The 18,664-nt window shown below is 47.9% G+C and overlaps 1 protein-coding gene across 1 annotated transcript in view; it reads left to right on the plus strand.

The window, feature by feature from the left end:
• The window catches only part of LOC144674000 (ras GTPase-activating-like protein IQGAP1), a gene marked incomplete at its 5' end in the record, with an annotated part of 96,018 nt that overhangs the window by 45,366 nt on the left and 31,988 nt on the right, over positions 1-18,664 (plus strand). The window contains 5 exons of the mRNA XM_078535574.1: positions 133-341; positions 5,473-5,625; positions 7,065-7,228; positions 8,526-8,750; positions 13,581-13,721. Coding sequence (XP_078391700.1) covers positions 133-341; positions 5,473-5,625; positions 7,065-7,228; positions 8,526-8,750; positions 13,581-13,721 — 892 coding nt within the window. The remainder of the gene's footprint in view (positions 1-132; positions 342-5,472; positions 5,626-7,064; positions 7,229-8,525; positions 8,751-13,580; positions 13,722-18,664) is intronic.

Consider the following 18,664-nt stretch of genomic DNA (forward strand, 5'->3'; position numbering starts at 1 on the left):
CACGACTGGTGACCGAGGCATCGGGGCCATGTTGTGTCCCTGCTGAGTCCCGGTTTCACCCCCAGGTTGTCTGCTGCTTGGTCCTGTAAACTGTTGGAGAAGAATTTAATAAGGAAAACTTGTGTTCCTCAGTCCATGCCAAGAACCCTCCGCTGAGTGTGGTGCGAAAGTTTGCTCACCTCTTGGAACGCAGCGACCACGACTTCCGTGAGGAGTGGGAACTGATGCAACTACGCGAGGAAGTGGTGCAGCACATCCGTTCCAGTCAACACCTGGAGCAGGACCTCAACGTCATGGACATCAAGATAGGGCTGCTGGTGAAGAACAGGATCACCCTGCAGGTGAGGGGCCACCTGGCCTTTTGAGCCAGGAAAGCATCGGTTTAAACTCCTCCAGTTGTGGGACTCTGCATCTCCACGTTAAATGCAGTGTCTGGAAGTTTCAACGGGATCGCTCAGTTTTGTGTTACCAAGAACGTGCTGCGCATAAACAGACCCTTTGGCCCAACCGCTCCGTGCTGGTGTTACTGCTCCAGATGAGCCTCCTCCTACCCCTTCTCCATCTCGCCCCATCAACATATTCCTTCTATTCCTTTCTCCCTCATGTGTTTATCCAGCTTCCCCCCCTTCAATGCATCTCTGCGATTCAACTCGACCACTCCCTGTGGGAGCGAGTCCCACAATCTCCTCGCTCTCTGGGTAAAGAAGTTTCTCTTGAATCCTCCATTGGATTTATTAGTGACTGTTATATTTATGGCACCTATATTTGGGTTTACTGCATTAAAGGTGTTCTATAAATACAAGTTGTTGTAAGAGTACAGGTCCTACACACAGTCTATAAGCGGGAACGCCTCCATAGCTACCCTGTCAAACCCCCTTATAATTTTAAAGACCTCTACCAGATCACATCTCAGCCTTCTCTTTTCTAGAGAAAAGGTCCCCAGCCCCTTCGACCTTTCCTGATAATTATAACCTTAGTTCTAGTATCATCCTTGTAAATCTATTTTTTGCACCTCCTCTGTTGCGGGATCGATTCTAAATTTCCTGAGTTCCGTGTCTCAGACCGGTATCGTAGCTGGCCCCTTTGTTCCTTAGGCCTCGGAGTGGATGTTTTCCGTCGCCAAGATATCCAGGTGAATTTTGTAGCCTGTCCAAGAACGGGCGGAGGATCCTCTTTGGCTCATTTCGCCATGGCGGCGCAGCGCGGCTACTTCCAGTTGCCGCTCGGCCAGTGATATTTTACCTCATGTGCATCGAGGCTCCCGTTGACGGCGCTCGTGACCCAAGGTGCGGTCTTGATGGTGCCACTTCCACTGACATCACCCCCGTGCCTGTTCTCACTGGCGTAAAAATGAAGCCTTGTTTCAGTGACTGTGTCCATCCTGTCAAAGACTTGCCTCCTCCCCCACCCAGTGTTAGATAAATGCGCTAATTTACAGGAAAGTATTGTATGAAGTTAAGCTGGGGCGTGTGAAGATTGGTGTTTAATTCTGAGCTGGGGGTAGCTGCCTGGGCCCTAAGCTCTGCAATTCCCCATCCTAAACCTCTCCGCGCCCCTGTTGTCGTCTTTAAGACGCCCCTTAAGATCGACCTCTTTGCCCGAGTCTTTGGTCACTCGTCCCCAGTACCTCCCTTGGAATGTTTTACTATGTTAAAGGTGCTATAGAAATGCAGGTTTGCTGTCAATAGAAATAAAGGGCTCTCATCGTCGTCATGTGTGCTCTGCCTGAAGTCAGCTCCTTGGCTCAGTCTTCTCCACGTCTCTGTATCCTATGCCAGCCTTTTCGTTCTTCAGCGTCTCCCTTCAATTTTCGAGCCATCCAGCATCGATTATCTCTTCCTTCCTCTTCCTCTCCTCCCTGAAAATCTTCCCTCCACAACGTCTCCTTACAAGTCCATTTCCTCTTGAGATGTGACCTATCCAGGACTCTGTCCGCTCCGTCCGATTACATTCACCAAATGTCTTTCACTCATTCGCTCTCCTCGGTATTTCATCGTTTGTTACTTTTTCTGTCCAGCTGACCCTTTCCATTCTCCCCCCCCAAACCCACGTTTCTAAGCTCTTCAGCAAGTTGGCCTCCTCTTTCTGTCAGGCCCGCTTCTCGCATCTGTACAAAACAACACTCCAAATCAAACACCTTTACACGTGGCTTTTGAGTTGTTTATTCAGTTTCCCGCTTAGCCAATGTCACTTCTCACTAAATGCAGCCTTTCCCATTGCTATCCTGGTTCTTATTGCTTTGTCACACCTTCCCTTATGCTTCCTGAATGCTCGAATCCCTGTGCCTGTTCTATTTCTCTTCCTTCTATGAACGTGTGAATATTTCTTGGCGATTTTGAGATGTGCATCACTTTGATTTTTGCCCATGTTCACGTTCATTCCAAAGTCCATGCCTGCTGTTACTCGTCTGTCTACTTAGTTCTTGTAATCCATCTACTGTGCTTGTTACTTTGTCATTTACAAATTTAATTGATATCTGTGCGCGCTTTCCCCCCACAAATCTTAACACCAGATTCTGTGTCTTCAAACTCTTCTTTAATCGTTGCGCCTGCATGGGCATTGTTTACCACCAGTCCTCTTTGACTGGTGATAAGCAACACCCTTGTCAAACTCCGCTTCCATTTAAGCGTGGTTCTGACTCCCCGTTGGCCACTCTCACTGTTGCTATTTGTCCCATGTACAGATTTCTTATGAGTCGACTATCTCTCCAGTCTATCCCAATGACTTTCAGCACTGTCAAGATACTAATCTAGTCAACCCGGTAGAATGTTTCTTCAAAATCTACAAAGCAAACACATGGTTCCTGTCCAAATTCTGAACTGCGTTCACTCATTAATTGATCCTATAATGCTGATTCCTTCCGTTGTCCCTCTTCCTCCCTGGGATCCAAATTGGTCACCTCTGATGGAGTTCTGCACCTTCCCACCCATTGCCTTTGTTATAACTCTCAACACAACCTTCAATGCATGAACGCTCGGGCTAATTGTACGAAAATCGGAACATCGGCACTGCCTTTGACTCCTTCCTCAGCGTGGTCACTATTGTCTGCATGATGTCCTCTGGCTGTTGTCCTGATAAGTAAACACCTTTTGCACAGCTAAGTAGATATTGATGTTAAGCTCTTCCCCGTGTTTTTAATCGACTTTGTAGATATTTAATCTATTCCAGTCACTTTTCCAGTTTTTAAATTGTTTATTACTGCTCTTATCTCACTGCCTAATATTTTTGGTTTAATGAAATCGATGTCAATGTCATTCTCTTCTAGCTCAATCATTTCAAGTTTTTCATTTTTTTGCATATAGCTCTTCAATATGCTCCTTTCATCATCTTATTTCATCAGGGTTAGTTAATAAAGCACCTTATCTCTGTTGGCAGTGTTTTCAGTCCTTTATACTGAGTGCCACTGGTCTCCTTTGCTTTTGCATACATAAGATCTACCCTTCCGGGTTGATCCAATTCTTCGAGCATATCGCACTGCTCTTCTAACCATCGCTCTTCTGCCTTTTCTGTTTCTCCTCTTAACTCCATTATTCAAGTGTCTGTGTTTCAGTTGTCACCTCCAGTATTGATATTCTTCCATTTTCCCCGTCTTCCATTGTTTACAACATCGCAGCCGTGAACCTTGGTTTCCTGATTCCTTTCTCTCTTTTTAAAAAAAAAACCTAGGCTGTTTCCCCCCTCCTCCCTTGACAGATTCTTTAATCTGTTTGCATTGCTCATTTGCGTTGGTGGTATTTTATCTTTTCCAGCTAGTGCTTCATTTATAAATCCTTCATTTACTTTTTTTCAGCCTCTCTAAGTTCCACTGTTTTCTATGTGTTCCACCTTAGATCTTCTTCAGTCGGAGTGCTTTTCCATTTCCATGAGATTATGATCCAAGTCTGCACCGGATCTCCCCCCCCACCGAGCCTTTGCGTTAACACCATTTCTGTATCTTTGCCTCACCATTATATAGCACAGTTGAAATATTCCTGCGTCGCCAAACGTTTCCCATGTATATTAACATCTTTTATGATGACTAAACCATGTGTTTGTTATCATGAACCCTGTTCTTCTGCCAAAATCTACCAGTTTGGGGCATTGCTCGTTTCTTTTACCAAGTCCACATGGTCCTGCTTCTCTGTCATCTCTTCCTTCTCCAACAGCCCTGTTCCAATCCCCCTTAACAGCCACCTGAGCAGCTAAGCGAGGTCCGATACTGGTGCCTTTGTAGCCCAGTGCCACCGGCCACGATGGTCAAGTTGCCGGTGACTAAACCAGCACCACAGTGGAAGGCCTTGGGAGAACCAACGCCGAAAACAGTCAATAAGCTGGCTCAGGATGGCACCAGCGCAAATCGATGTCGGCGGGAGCCCCTGTCGAAGGACAGGTGCTGTCGCGCTCAGTATGGGAGGGAGTGAGACCTCCCAAGCTGCCGTCCATTGAAATCCTCATACGTACCAGCTTGGCAGAACAGGAGCGTGGGATGGATGAGCATTGAACAGGCGAAGAAATCTAGAGAACCCAAGGCAAGAAATGGAAGGTGGGGGGTGGGGAAATTAAACATCCTAAGGTTATGTGAAGTATGGTGGACAGGCGAAAACAAGAATTAGGAGCGGAAGTAGGTCATTCGGCCCCTCGAACCTTCTCCGCCATTCGATAAGATCATGGCTGGTCTGTCTTTGGCCTCAACTCCACTTTCCTGTCTGCCCCCTATAACCATTGTCGATCAAAAGTCTGCCTAACTCACCCTTGAATATATTCAATGACCCAGTCTCCACTGCTCGCTGTGGGAGGGAATCCCAAAGACCAACGACCCTCTGAGAGAAAAAAATTCTCTTTAGCTCAATCTTAAATGGAAGCCCCCCCCTAATTTTAAAACCGTATCCCCTAGCTCTAGACTCCCCCACAAGGAGAGCCGCCCTCTCAGCATCCACCGGACATCATGAGCGATGAAATGAGAATGATATTTTCAGGAGGAGGGAAGGAATGGGGAGCAGCAGTAATGCTTGATAAGGAAGCTGCTAACTGTGTGAGTGAAATGAAATTCGAGTCGGAATGTATGATAGAATTGAAGAACTGGAGAGTGGAATGATCTATGTGATTGCAATGAGAGCTTGGAGCAGACCGAGATAGATAGATAGGTTCTTGATTGGTAAGGGGATCAAAGGTTACGGGGAGAAGGCGGGAGAATGGGGTTGAGAAACTTATCAGCCATGATTGAATGGCGGAGCAGACTCGATGGGCCGAATGGCCTAATTTCTGCTCCGATGTCTTATGGTCAGTATTGTTGGAGGAGGAAGAGATGACAAAGGACCTGCAGCACTATAAATCATGAATAAAAAGGACCTGCTTTTGGCCAAAGGTGTTGTTGCTGTGATTCAACGTTTCCTCATTGACACGTGAGTGGAGGGTGACTTCACTGGGCGAGTGCAGCAGGTATAGTTGTGTCTCCGTGAAAGAACCCAGGCCGATGTTGATTTTGTTCTGTAGGAAGTGGTTTCCCACTGCAAGAAACTCACCAAGAAGAACAAGGGACAGCTGTCGGACCTGATGGTGATCGACAAGCAGAAGGGGCTAAAGGCTCTCAGCAGAGAGAAGCGGGAGAAACTCGAGGCGTATCAACATCTCTTCTACCTCCTGCAGGTAACTGGGTTCGGCAGTGACAATACCTTGCCTCTGACCCGCCTTCGCTTTCCTGTACTATCCATTGTTTGACTCGGGGCGGAGGTTCACCAGGGCCTCTAGTTGATGCACAAACGTGGTGCGGGGGGGAACCTGCCAGTGCTCCCTGTAATCTCTGGGGAATGGAATATAAAGTGGGAAGGAGGAGATTATATCACAGTTCTGTAGACCCTTGGTCACATTCTGCCTGCAACAACTGCGTTCAGTTCTGGGTGCTGCATGTCAGGGGATGTATTATATTAACCTGCAAGGCTACGGACCAAGGGCTGGAAAATGGGATTAAAATGAGCGGCTGGTTTCTTTTTTCTCTTTTGGGTTGGCGCAGACACGATGGGCTGAATGGCCTCTTTCTGCACCGTAACTTTTCTATGGTCCTGTATTGGCCTTGGAGGGGGTGCAGCGCCGATTCATGAGAATGATGAATTTAACCCTAAGGGTTAAATTCCGCGGGCAGATCGCCCACACGAGGCTTGTGTTCCCTCGAGCGTAGAAGATTGAGGGGTTTATAAGATGATTCAAGGATTTGATAGGGAGAAACTGTTTCCTCTGGTGTAGGGGGGTGGGGTGGGGAAGAGTCCAGAACAAGATGATTAACCTGAGAGCCAGGCCGTTCAGGAGTGATGTCAGGAAGCACTCCTTCACAGAAAGGGGGGTGGAAATCTGGAACTCTTTCCCATCCCCCCCCCCAAAAAAGCTGTCGAGGATGGAGGGCACTGAATTTGACGGATTTTTGTTGGGTTAATTGAACTAGGGGATATGGACCAAGGTGGTTCGATGAAGGTACGATACAGATCAACTATGATCTGATTTATTTTTTTTAATTCATTCATGGGATGTGGGCTTCGTTGGCTGGGCCAGCATTTATTTCCCATCCCTTGTTGCCCCCTGAGAAGGTGGTGGTGGTGGTGAGCAGCTGCTTTCTTGAACCGCTGCAGTCCCCAAGGCTGAAGTTGGTAACGTGTCTTGTGGAAACCACATCCTGTTATCTGAAATACACCAGAGAGACTGCACCAGAGTGCTCTACTTCAAAAGCATCACTCAAACCCTCCATTGCTCGCTTCTGCCACCCTTCCCCGTAAAAAACTTCTTTTGAGGTGCTTCTGTTGCTGGGGAGTATTTCGAAGTTGGAAATTGTGTTTGAACTGGAATTAGCGGTGGGCGTTCATCGAAGCCATGGGCTCAATTACACAAAATCCGAATGTGTGTTTAGTGAATTAATTATTGTCAAAAAGTTAAACCTGAGGAAAGACTGTAAAGTTCAAGTTACCTCAGTTCAGATTGTATTTTTGGGATCCGTTGTATTTTTGTGGTGTTTCAGACTGGCTGAAGATGTGCTGGGCCTTGCAGGGCTCATCCCTCAGCGGTTTTTGACCTGTATCTCTCTCTCTCTCTCCCAACAGACAAAGCCCGTCTACCTGGCGAAACTGATTTTCCAGATGCCCCAGAACAGATCGACCAAGTTTATGGACTCTGTGATATTTTCTCTCTACAACTACGCAGCCAACCAGAGAGAGGGCTACCTGCTCCTCCGCCTGTTCATCACTGCTCTCCAAGAGGAGATTGAGTATGTCATCGTGGTGACGGGGCGTCATCAGCTTGTTGATAACTGCAGAGTCTCGTTGGGGTCTGGTTTCTCAGGTGGCAGTAACCTGCAATTGCCTCACCCGACTGGGCATTATTGACGTGTGATGTCAGACAAACAGGCCATTTGGCTGCACAGGCATCGCATGCAAGCTTGGGTCCTGCCCTGAGCCAATGCCCACGTAGGAGCCGCTGGACAGCGGGCAGGCGTTGGGACCCCTATCCAAATATTCCCGGGCTGAGGAGGGAGGTTAACATCGTTCTCCCATGCAACCACAGCCTTGGTCAGCAAACAAGTACGGACCCAAGACTGAAGCTCGGACATCCTGGTCTGTGTGCATCAGTCTTGTCCTGAGCAGTGCCATGCCTTTATACACTAAATCGTTAGCAATTCCGTACCTTCTGTAGCAGCTACTGCGCTTTGTGCTCTGTTGTCACGAGTGAGAGCCCCATGTTAATTGTGTGTGTTTAGGGAAGGCGTCGAGTGTCGGATATGCACTGCAAGCAGGTTTAATTATGCCAAGTGCCTCATAATGGTGGGTCCCGACCTAACAAGACACGTGCGTTAAAATGAGGAAGGTTTCGTGATTTTCTTTTCTATAGTTGTCTGTTCCCACCTAACCCTGTGTACCCCTGAGCTCAAATGCTCGTTTTCTAATGGCCCCTGAAATGGCTGGGAAAGGGAAGCTATCGCACTAGGTGCAGAGGGGATTGCTAAGCCAGAGCTGGCTGGTAAAGTGCAGAGGGAGTGTGCTTCTGGCTACCCAGCCTAAATCTGCAGGGATACAACTCTCCTGAGATTCCTGCGCCCCTCTAATTCTGGCCTCGTGCGCAGCTCCCAGTTCCCTTTGTCCTGGCTTAGGCAGTCCTGTTTTCTTCTGCCTAGGCCTTAAGCTCTGGTATTCCCCCACCACCCCCCGCTAAACCTCTCCGCAGCTCTCTCCCCTTTCAAAATACCCCTCAAAACCTATCCCTCTGGCCAGGATTTCGGCCGCATGTCCTGGCGTTTCCTTATGTGGCTCATGTCAAATTGTGTCTGATTACTTTCCTGTGGTATGTTTGTGTGTTAAAGGGGTTTGTTTGAATGCAAGTTGAAATGAGCAGGATGCGGCTGAGGCTGATTGGCGCGGTTATTATCTGCACCGGCATAATCAATGGGCAAATTTTCCATTTGCTTTCCGCTGCAGGGGTGGTGAGGTGTTACTGGGAGGCTCTCCCCCACCCTCCCCAGGTTAGTGCAACTAGCTGCAATGGGTCTCTTGTCTTCTTTTACCCTACAGATCAAAGGTTGACCAAGTCCGTGACATCATCACTGGCAACCCCACTGTGACCAAGCTGGTGGTGAGCTTTTATCGCAACGTCCGGGGGCAGAACGCCCTGCGCGAGATCCTGGGGCCCGTCGTCAAGGAGATCCTGCAGGATAAGTCTCTGAGCATCAAAACCGACCCCGTCGACATCTACAAGAGCTGGATAAACCAGATGGAGACTCAAACCGGGCAGAGGAGGTAAGAAGTTCGGAATGGGGCGGGGTGGGGGGGCAACCTTTAAAATCGCCTTCCGCGCCCGGGAGGCCCCATCCCTGTTCCCCAGCTGACAAAAGAGAAATAATCTCCTGCCCCTTGGGTGGCCATAAATCAGCAGGCATTGCCATTGCCTAGTTTTGTCCGGTGCCCCCCTTTGTGTGCATTTGGCAAAGACCGGATCATCCCTGGATCATCCCCCCCCAACCCTCGTGAGACAAAAACCGTCTCAAATTCTTGTACAAATGCCCATCGCTGGGACACCCAAGGTATTTGGTGCATATTACTACACCTCAAAAGCCCACTCCCGACAGAAAATCATTGTGTAACGTTTAATCCCCTGTCAGTGGCTGTACACCTACCGCTGCGCTGGTGCGTGTGACTGCTCCGTCCTGTTCAGACCTAGGGGGGCGTGTCGAATCGGTGCCCGCAGCCATCAGGTGTTTTAATTCGCTGGACTGAACCGCAGCTCTTTATAGTCGCACGGCTTCAGGTCGAGCTTATATTTGGCAAGTGATTCGGAAACTAGTTAAAACTGGGGAGGGAGGCAGGATTGATGATGTGCCTGGTTTTAAATCTGGCCGGCTTTATTCTGCAAATGTAGCTTTCGGCCTGTGATTTGGAATTCTGTGCCGGACTTGACTCGCGTTTCCCGATTGCGTCGGATGTTTCAGCCTGACCTCAGAAGAAATAACAGTCAATAACTCGAATGTTTTGTTCCTGGCTCTCCCTCCCTGAAGGTTCCTGCTCTCGCTGGAGCTCACGGGCTCCAGTCTCCCTGTGGTACTTTGCACAAGTGCCCATTCTTCCCAGAGCGTCGATGTGCTGTTTGGCTGTGAACTGGAACGGCCTCCGAAGCTCTCGGATGACATCCACACGTGAGCAGGAGGCTTCGGGTAGCAGTTGGGGGTGTTGGGAAAAACTGTAGCCTTACGTAGCCACCCTTTGGGTGAGGCCATCCAATTCTGACCCAACTGAGAATTGGCGCAGCCGCTTCCCGATCTGTCCTGTGCTACATGCACCTGACATTCAATGGCATTGCTTCATCCCCCGCTATCAACATCCTGGGGGGTTACCGTTGACCAGAAACTGAACTGGACGAGCCATATAAACACTGTGGCTACAAGAGCAGGTCAGAGGCTGGGAATTCTGAGGCGATTAATTCGCCCTCTGACTCCCCAAAGCCTGTCCATCTACAAGACATAAATCAGGAGTGTGGTGGAATACTCTCCACTAGCCTGGATGAGTGCAGGTCCAACAGCACTCGAGCAGCTCAACACCACCCAGAACAAAGCAGCCCCGCTTGCTTGGTACCCCATTCACCACAATAAACATTCACTCCCTCCACCACCGACGCACAGTAGCAGCAGTGTGTGTACCATCTGCAAGATGCACTGCAGCAACTCACAAAGGCTCCTTCAACAGCACCTTCCAAACCCACGACCTCTACCATCTAGAAGGACAAGGGCAGCAGACACATGGGAACACCACATCTTGAAGTTTCCCTCCAAGCCACTCACCATCCTGACTTGGAAATATATCGGCTGTTCCTTCACTGTCGCTGGGTCAAAATCCTGGAACTCCTTCCCTAACAGCGCTGTGGGTGTACCTACACCACAGGGACTGCAGCGGCTCAAGAAGGCAGCTCACCCACCACCTTCTCAAGGGGGCAATTAGGGATGGGCAATAAATGCTGGGCCCAGCCAGCAACGCCCACATCCTGTGAAAGAATAAAAAAAATACATTTGCTTTGTTTCTCTTTTTAAACATGACGCTTGTAGAACTACACTTTGTGTAAGTACTTAATCTTGAAAACAGTGGTTAAATATGCTTAACCCAATATAAAAGCAGAAAAAGCTGGTAAAACCCAACAGCATCTGCGGAGAGAGAAACAGAGTTAACATTTCGAGTACTTATGGCTCTTTTTCAGAGTTGTAGAGAGGTAGAAATGCGATGGATTTTACGCTGTTTAAGAGGGAGTGGAGCAGGTCAGGGGTAGGTGGGAGCTCAGCAGAGTTTGACAAAGATGCCACGGACACAGGACAAAGGGAATGTTAATGGTGGTGTTAAAGACCAAAGAAGGTGCTGATGGCGGCATAAAGGTAAGATAACAGAATATGTTCGTAGGAGAGCAAGGGTCAGCGCTCAGTGAAAGCACAACATAGAAACAAGTGACAGGCGGCCCCCGTTGGGGGGGGGGGGGGTGACTGGGGAAAACGGATGAAAAAAAAGTTTAAATATAAATAAAATTTGGGGTAAAGATGGAGGAGAGAGTTCATGGCCTAAAGTTGTTGAACTCAATGTTAAGTCGTAGGGCTGTAAAGTGCCTAATTGGAAGATGAGGTACCGTTCCCCCACTTTGCGTTGGGCTCCTCTGGAACATTTCAGCAGGCCAAGGACGGGCATGAGAAGCAAGTGTGTTAAAACGGCAAGCGACAGAAAGATCTGGGTTGTTTTGCTCCACCCCCTCTTCAACAGTATAAAATCCACCACGTTTCTACTTCTCTTTTTAGCTCTGAATAAGAGTCGTGCGGACACCAGACGTCAACTCTGTTTCTCCCTCCACAGATGCTGCCAGACCTGCTGCGTTTTTCCAGCATTTTCTGTTTTCATTTCGGATTTCGAGCATCCGCAGTATTGCGCTTTTATATGCTTAATCCACGTTCTGGCCTCCTATTCATTATCATCATCACTGATGTGTGTGATAGATCCTTTACCAGGTAATTGCCATGGACTTGAGCAGGGCTGACACCCTTCCTGGTCTCGGATGCCGATTCCAAAGATTTGAACGTCTCCGTCTTGCCGGTTCTATCTCTGTCCAATTCCTTTTTTTTAAAAAAAAAACATATTTTAAAATCCAACTTTCTGGTCAAGTCTTGCAATCATGCCTCCTGAATCTTCTCCCCTGGCTTAGTGTTCTGTTTCCTTTTAAATAGGATGTTTTACGTTGTAAACGGTCACCCATCATCCTTGCAGGTGCCGACAGGTTAACCGGCCTCAAAAATGGAATGTCGGCATTTATTGCAAGGGGAATGGGTTATAAAAGTAGTGAAGAGGGTATTTCCTCCTATCCAGCAACTACCACGTAGGCCAGTGGAAGAGGTGAAATTACAATCCCCCATTTACACAGCGACCACAGAGACTCAGGCTTCTTTTACCGGTTTTATTCAAGCATATGCAAGGGAGCCGCAATCCTTCCTGAGAAGGAAGGCCCAGCAGCTCCCTGATTGATTACATTTCACTACTTTTGTACTTTTCCTTATCACAATACATTTGAATATATCCAATCGGTAACCGAACCACAGGTACCATGTTAAAACGATCCTGTTGAGTACATAAACATGTGATTCTGCTAACCAATTATTCTAAAGGGTGTAGGCATAATTATATTATCCAATCAAAATTAAAACACGTATGCAAAGACCTTGATTCTCATAACTCAGAACTGTTTGTGTTTCATCAAAGCCCTCTCTCGTCTTTGTATATCCTCCCATATCTAAGCTAAACCATCTGCCCCGTCCCTATCTGAGAGAGGGGTACACCTAGTCTAACTTTATGTTATGTGTTATCTCCAGTCCAGCTCTCAAGGCTTCAATGCACCATTGCACCACTTGAATGGTTCTCATCTCTTGAAACTGTGTAAATCACACAAAACTCAAAGCTCCTTTGTGTGCAATGTCCATCTGCTTACCCTCAGCTGTCAATAGGTTTAGCATCCATGGCTGCTTGGCGATCTTAAGTGTTCTTCAGTAAATTCTTAGTGTTCTTATTTAGCATTTTTAATTTTCCCCTAACAGTAGGGAAATTTTACTGCAGCTGTACAGGATGTTGGTGAGACCACACCTGGAATACTGTGTACAGTTTTGGCTTCCTTGTTTGAAGAACGATATAGTTGCATTAGAAGCAGTTCAGAGAAGGTTCACTCAACTCATTCCTGGGATGAGGGGCTTACCTTATGAAGAAAGGTTGAATAGTTTGGGCCTGGCCCATAGGAGTTTAGAAGAATGAGAGGTGATCTTATTGAAACATGCAAGATCCTGACTTGATAGGGTGGATACAGGGAGGATGTTTCCTCTTGTTGGGGGGAGATTAGTACCAGAACAAGAGGTCTACCGTTTAAGACGGAGATGAGGAGAATTTCTTTCTTTCAGAGGGTCGTTAGTATGTGGAATTCTCTCCCCCCAGAAAGCAATGGAGGCTGGGTCATTGAGTTTATTAAAGGCAGAGTTAGACAGATTTTTGATCGACCAGGGAGTCGAGGGTTATGGGGGGAGGGGGCAGATGGCAAAGTGGAGCTGAGACCACAACCAGATCAGCCACGATCTTATTGAATGGTGGAGCAGGCTCGAAGGGCTGAATAGCCTACTCCCGTTCCTAAGTCCTATGTCCCTATAAGCTTCAGTCTGTACTGCGGTAGGAGGATAGTCATCGGGGGAGCGGGGAGCTAATTAAAGAGCTGGTGCTGTGACAAGGTGTGTGGACCATACTTCTTCCTTATGTTTGGGATGGCCAAAAGGTCCTCCTTAACTGTATATAACTACTGGTCTTGGACCGGTGAAAGCCTGTGCAGAGCTGTGCTATTTCAAAGTGTGGCCAACTTTACCGCCTTTCTTTTGTGCAAATGAGCTCAAAACTTAGTAGACATTTGAGAACGAGAATATGTTTGTGGTCTGTAATGCCTGGGTGTCATGAACTCCAATACTTTTTCTAACTTTGAATGCCTCCAGTGTTGAGAGTCCTGTAAATTGGGTCGTTTTTTTTTTTTTGGAAATGCGAGCTGAGTGAAAACTAACAAGAGTGTTTTCTTCCCTTCAGTAACCTGCCGTATGAAGTGACTCCAGAGCAAGCCCTGACCCACCATGAGGTCCAGCGGAGACTCGACATATCCATTCGCAATCTCCGGGCTGCCACCGACAAATTCCTCAATGCCATCGTGTGCTCCGTGGACAAGATACCGTATGTGCTCTGTAAAGTTCCCCCCCCAAATTTATTCGCCGTAGCCTCAACTTTGGGGTTGTGGGATTTGCTGGGCAGAGTTTAGTGCTTCCCTGCTGCTTACAATAACTCCAATAGAGAAAGCTAGCTAGAAATATAAAAGCAGATAGTAAGAGTTTCTGCAGGTATTTAAAAAGGAAAAGAATGAGTAAAGTGAGCGTTGGGCTTCTAGAGAGAGTCTGGGGAATTAATAATGGAAAATAAGGAAATGGCGGACAAACTGAACAGATACGGTATGGCAGGACAGCTCAGCCAAGTGGAATATACATCCTCATTGGTGAGTAGCTGGTAAGTTATTCTATTTATAGCTAGGTTGTAAAGTTAAGGTGTGGCAGGGCAGCTCGGCAATTAGAATGTGCATCATGTGGTATATGGGAAGTCATGGACGCACCATGAGTTCTAGACGAGTACATCTGCAGGAAGTGTCACTGGCTGCAGAAGCTTGAGCGCTGGGTGTCGGGACTCGAGCGGCAGCTGGAATCACTGTGGTGCATCCGCTAGGCTGAGAACCACATGGACAGCGCGTTTAGGGAAGTGGTCACACCGCAGGTTAGGAACGTGTAAGCAGAGAGAGAGAGAGAGAATGGGTGACCTCCGGGCACTCTAAAGAAAACCAGGCAGGGAGTGCAGGAGTCCCCTGAGTCTGTCTTGCTTGCCAATCGGTTTTCCATTTTGGATAATGTTGAGGATGATAGTTCCTCAGAGGAGTGCAGCCACAGCCAAGCCTGTGGCACCACGGGTAGCTCAACTGCAAAGGAGGCGAGGAAGAGGAGTGGAAGAGCAAGAGCGATAGGGGATTCGATAGTAAGGGGATTAGATGGGTGTTTCTGCGGCAGTAAACGTGACTCCAGGATAGTGTGTTGCCACCCTGGTGCCAGGGTCAAGGATGTCGTGGTGCAGCTGCAGGACATCCTTCGAGGGGAGGGTGAGCAGCTGGAGGTTGTGGCCCACGTTGGTATCAACCATCTGGTAGAAATAGGGATGAGGTCCTGCAGGCTGAATTTAGGGGGTTAGGAAAAGAGATTAGCGAGCAGGACCTCAAAGGTGGTAACTTCCAGATTACTCCCAAGGCCACGTGCTAGTGAGTATAGAAATAGGAGAATACACCAGATAAACGCGTGGCTGGAGAGATGGTGCAGGAGGGAGGGCTTCAGATTTCTGGGGCATTGGGACCGGTTCTGGGGAAGGTGGGATCTGCACAAGCGGATGGTCTACATCTGAACCAGGACAAATGTTTGTGCAGGGAGATTTGCAAGTGTTGTTGGGGAGGGCTTAAACTAGGGTGGAGGGGGAGTGGTGGGAGCCTGAGGGAAGATTCAGATAGGACAAATGCAGAACAGGGAGCGGGAGATGGAAAATTAACGAGTGACTGAAGAACAGAAGAAATAAAGGTTAAAAAGTGTACAGCACAGGAAATTGACAGTGTTAAGAGGTATATATTTAAATGCAAGGAGCATAGTAAATAAAGCTGATGAGCTGAGGGCACAGACAGACACACGGCAGCACGATATCATCGCCAGAATGGAAACACGGCTTAAATAGGGGCAAAACTGGCAGCTCAACATCCCTGGACATAGGGTTTTCAGGCAGGATAGGGAGGGGGATAAAAAAAGGTGGGGGTGTAGCATCATTGGTTAAAGGATCAATTACAGCTGTGAGGAGAGAGAAGATGTACGAAATGAAACATCAAATGAGGCCGTATGAGTTGAGCTCAGAAATATATAAAAAAAATGGGGGCAGCCCTATTACGCAGAGTGTACTATAGACCCTGAATAGCGAGGGAAATGGAAAAGCAAATATGTAGACACATTTCTGAGTGCAAAAACGATAGGGCAGTAATGGTTGGGGACTTCAACTACCCGAATATCAATTGGGTTAAGAGCAGCGTGAAGGGCTCAGAATTCTTGAACTGTATTCAAGAGAACTTTTTCAGCCAGCAGGTAACAAGCCGAACGAGAGGGGGGCGGGGGGTGATTTAGTCATAGGAAATGAAACTGGGCAAGTGAATGAAGCAGAAGTGGGGTCCGTTTTGGACATAGTGACCGTAATACAGTTAGATTTAGCATCATTATGGAAAAGGACAAAAAAAATGGAACAGGGGTAAAAGTTCTAAATTGGGGGAGAGACAAGTTTTGCAAAGCTGAGAGGTGAGCTGGTGAAAGTGGACTGGTTACTGCTACGTGAAAGGAAATCAGTGAAAGGTCAGGTGGGAGGCATTCAAAAGCCACGATTCTACGGTCACAGTGTGGACATGTCCCCGCAAAGAAAAAGGGTGGTCCTGCCAAACCCAGAGGCCACTGGTTATCTAGAAGCATTCAGGGTAGGATAAAGCAGAAATGGAAAGCTTATGACGGTCACAGAAGACTTGATACTGTAGAAAGCCTAGATGAGTGTAGAGGGTACAGAGGTGAAGTAAAAATGGGAAACAGAAAAGCAAAGAGAGGATATGAAAATATATTGGCAGGTAAAATCAAGGAAAACCCAAAGATGTTTATTAATATTTAGTACATTAAGAGCAAGAGGATAACTGAGGAAAGGGGTAGTGCCTGTCAGGGATGTACATGGTAACTTGTGCGTTGAATGCTGAAGATATGGGCAGGATTCTCAATGAGTGCTTTGTCTCTGTCTTCATAAAAGAGAGGGGTGATGCAGACATTCTAGTTTATGAGGAATGTAAAATATGAGATACAGTAAGCATGAGAGAGGAAGTACTGGAGGGACTGGCATCCTTGAAGGTGAATAAATCACCAGGGCCGGGTGGATTGTATCCCAGGCTGTTAAAGGAAGCCAGGGAAGAAATAGCGGATGACCCGAGGATCATTTTTCAATCTTCACTGGATACGGGCGAAGTACCAGAGGATTGGAGGTCTGCAAACGCTGTACCGTTGTTTAAAAATGGTGCGAGGGATAGGCCAAATAATTATAGGCTGGTCAGTCTGACTTCAGTGGTGGGCAAATTATTAGAATCGATTCTGAGAGACGGGATTAGCTGTCACTTAGGCATGTATTGATCAGGGAAAGTCAGCATGGTTTTGTTAAGGGAAAGTTGTGTCTTATTAACTGAATAGAGTTTTTTGAGGAAATAAGGAGGATTGATGAGGGTAGTGTGGTGGATGTTGTCTATATGGATTTCGGTGAGGTATTTCCCGCATGGCAGGCTGGTCAGGAAAGTGAGATCCCATGGGATACAGGGGAAGGTGGATCCAAAATTGGCTCAGTGACAGGAAACAAAGGGTAATGGTCGATGGATGTTTTTGCGAATGGAAAGCGGTTTCCAGTGGTGTTCCACAGGGCTCAGTGTTGGGGCCCTTGCTGGTTGTTGTATATATTAATGCTTTGGACTTAAATGTGGGAGGCATGATTGGCAAATTTGCAGATGACACAAAAATTGGCTGCGTAATTGATAGTGAAGAGGGATAGTTGTTGTCTTTAGAATGATATCAATGGTTTGGCTGAGTGGGCGGAAAAGTGGCAGCTGCAATTCAATCCGGAGAAGGGTAAGATGATGCATTTTGGGAGGGAAAACAGAGCAAGGGAATACTCAATAAACGGGAGGATATTGAGAGGGGTTGAGGAAGTGAGAGGCCTTGGAGTGCGTGTCCACAGGTCCATAAAGGAGGCAGGACAGGTAGATAAGGTGGTAAAGGAGAACGCTTTCCTTTATTGGATGAGGTATTGAATATAAAAGCAGGGATGTAAATGCCGGAACTGTATAAAACGCTGGTTAGGCCAGAGCTGGAATTTTGTGTCCAGTTCTGGTCACCACATTCCAGGAAGGACATCATTGCCCTGGTGAGGGTACAGAGGAGATTTACAAGAATGTTGCCAGGGCTTGAAAATTGCAGCTATGAAGAAAGATTGGATAGGCTGGGGTTGTTTTCCTTAGAACAGAGGAGGCTGTGGAGTGACTGGATTGAGGCGTACAAAATTATGAGGGGCCTAGATAGAGTTGACAGGAAAGACTTGCTTCTCCTAGCGGAGAGGTCACTTACCAGGGGGCACAGATTTAAGGTGATTGGTAGAAGGATTAGAGGGGTTATTTGGAAAAACTTTTTCACCCAGAGGGTGGTGGGCGTCTGGACTTCACTGCCTAAGTTGGTGGTTGAGGCAGAAACCCTCAACTCATTTAAAAGGTACCTGAATCTGCATCTGAAGTGCTGTAACCCGCAGGGCTATGGGACCGGGTGCTGTAACCTGCAGGGCCACGGGACCGGTTGCTGTAACCTGCAGGGCTACGGGACCGGGTGCTGTAACCTGCAGGGCTACGGGACCGGGTGCTGTAACCTGCAGGGCTACGGGACCGGGCGCTGTAACCTGCAGGGCTACGGGACCGGGCGCTGTAACCTGCAGGGCTACGGGACCGGGCGCTGTAACCTGCAGGGCTACGGGACCGGGTGCTGTAACCTGCAGGGCTATGGGACCGGGTGCTGTAACCTGCAGGGCTACGGGACCTGGTGCTGTAACCTGCAGGGCTACGGGACCGGGTGCTGGAACCTGCAGGGCTACGGGACCGGGTGCTGTAACCTGCAGGGCTATGGGACCGGGTGCTGTAACCTGCAGGGCTATGGGACCGGGCGCTGTAACCTGCAGGGCTACGGGACCGGGCGCTGTAACCTGCAGGGCTACGGGACCGGGCGCTGGAAGGTGGGATTAGAATGGACGGTTAGTTTTGTTTCTCAGCCGGCGCAGACACGATGGGCTGAATGGCCTCTTTCTGTGCCGCAACTTTTCCAAGGTTCAATATTTTGCGTCTGTCTTCACTGTAGAGGATACAAATAACATCCCAGAAATAATTGTGAATCAGGAGGTGAAATGGAGGGAGGAACTGAAAACAATTACAACCACCAGGGCAAAAGGGTACTGAGAAAATTATTAGAACTAAAAGCTGACATGTCCCCAGGCCT

This window comes from Cetorhinus maximus, unplaced genomic scaffold (genome assembly GCF_964194155.1).
Source record: "Cetorhinus maximus unplaced genomic scaffold, sCetMax3.hap1.1 HAP1_SCAFFOLD_531, whole genome shotgun sequence".
Lineage (NCBI taxonomy): Eukaryota > Metazoa > Chordata > Chondrichthyes > Lamniformes > Cetorhinidae > Cetorhinus > Cetorhinus maximus.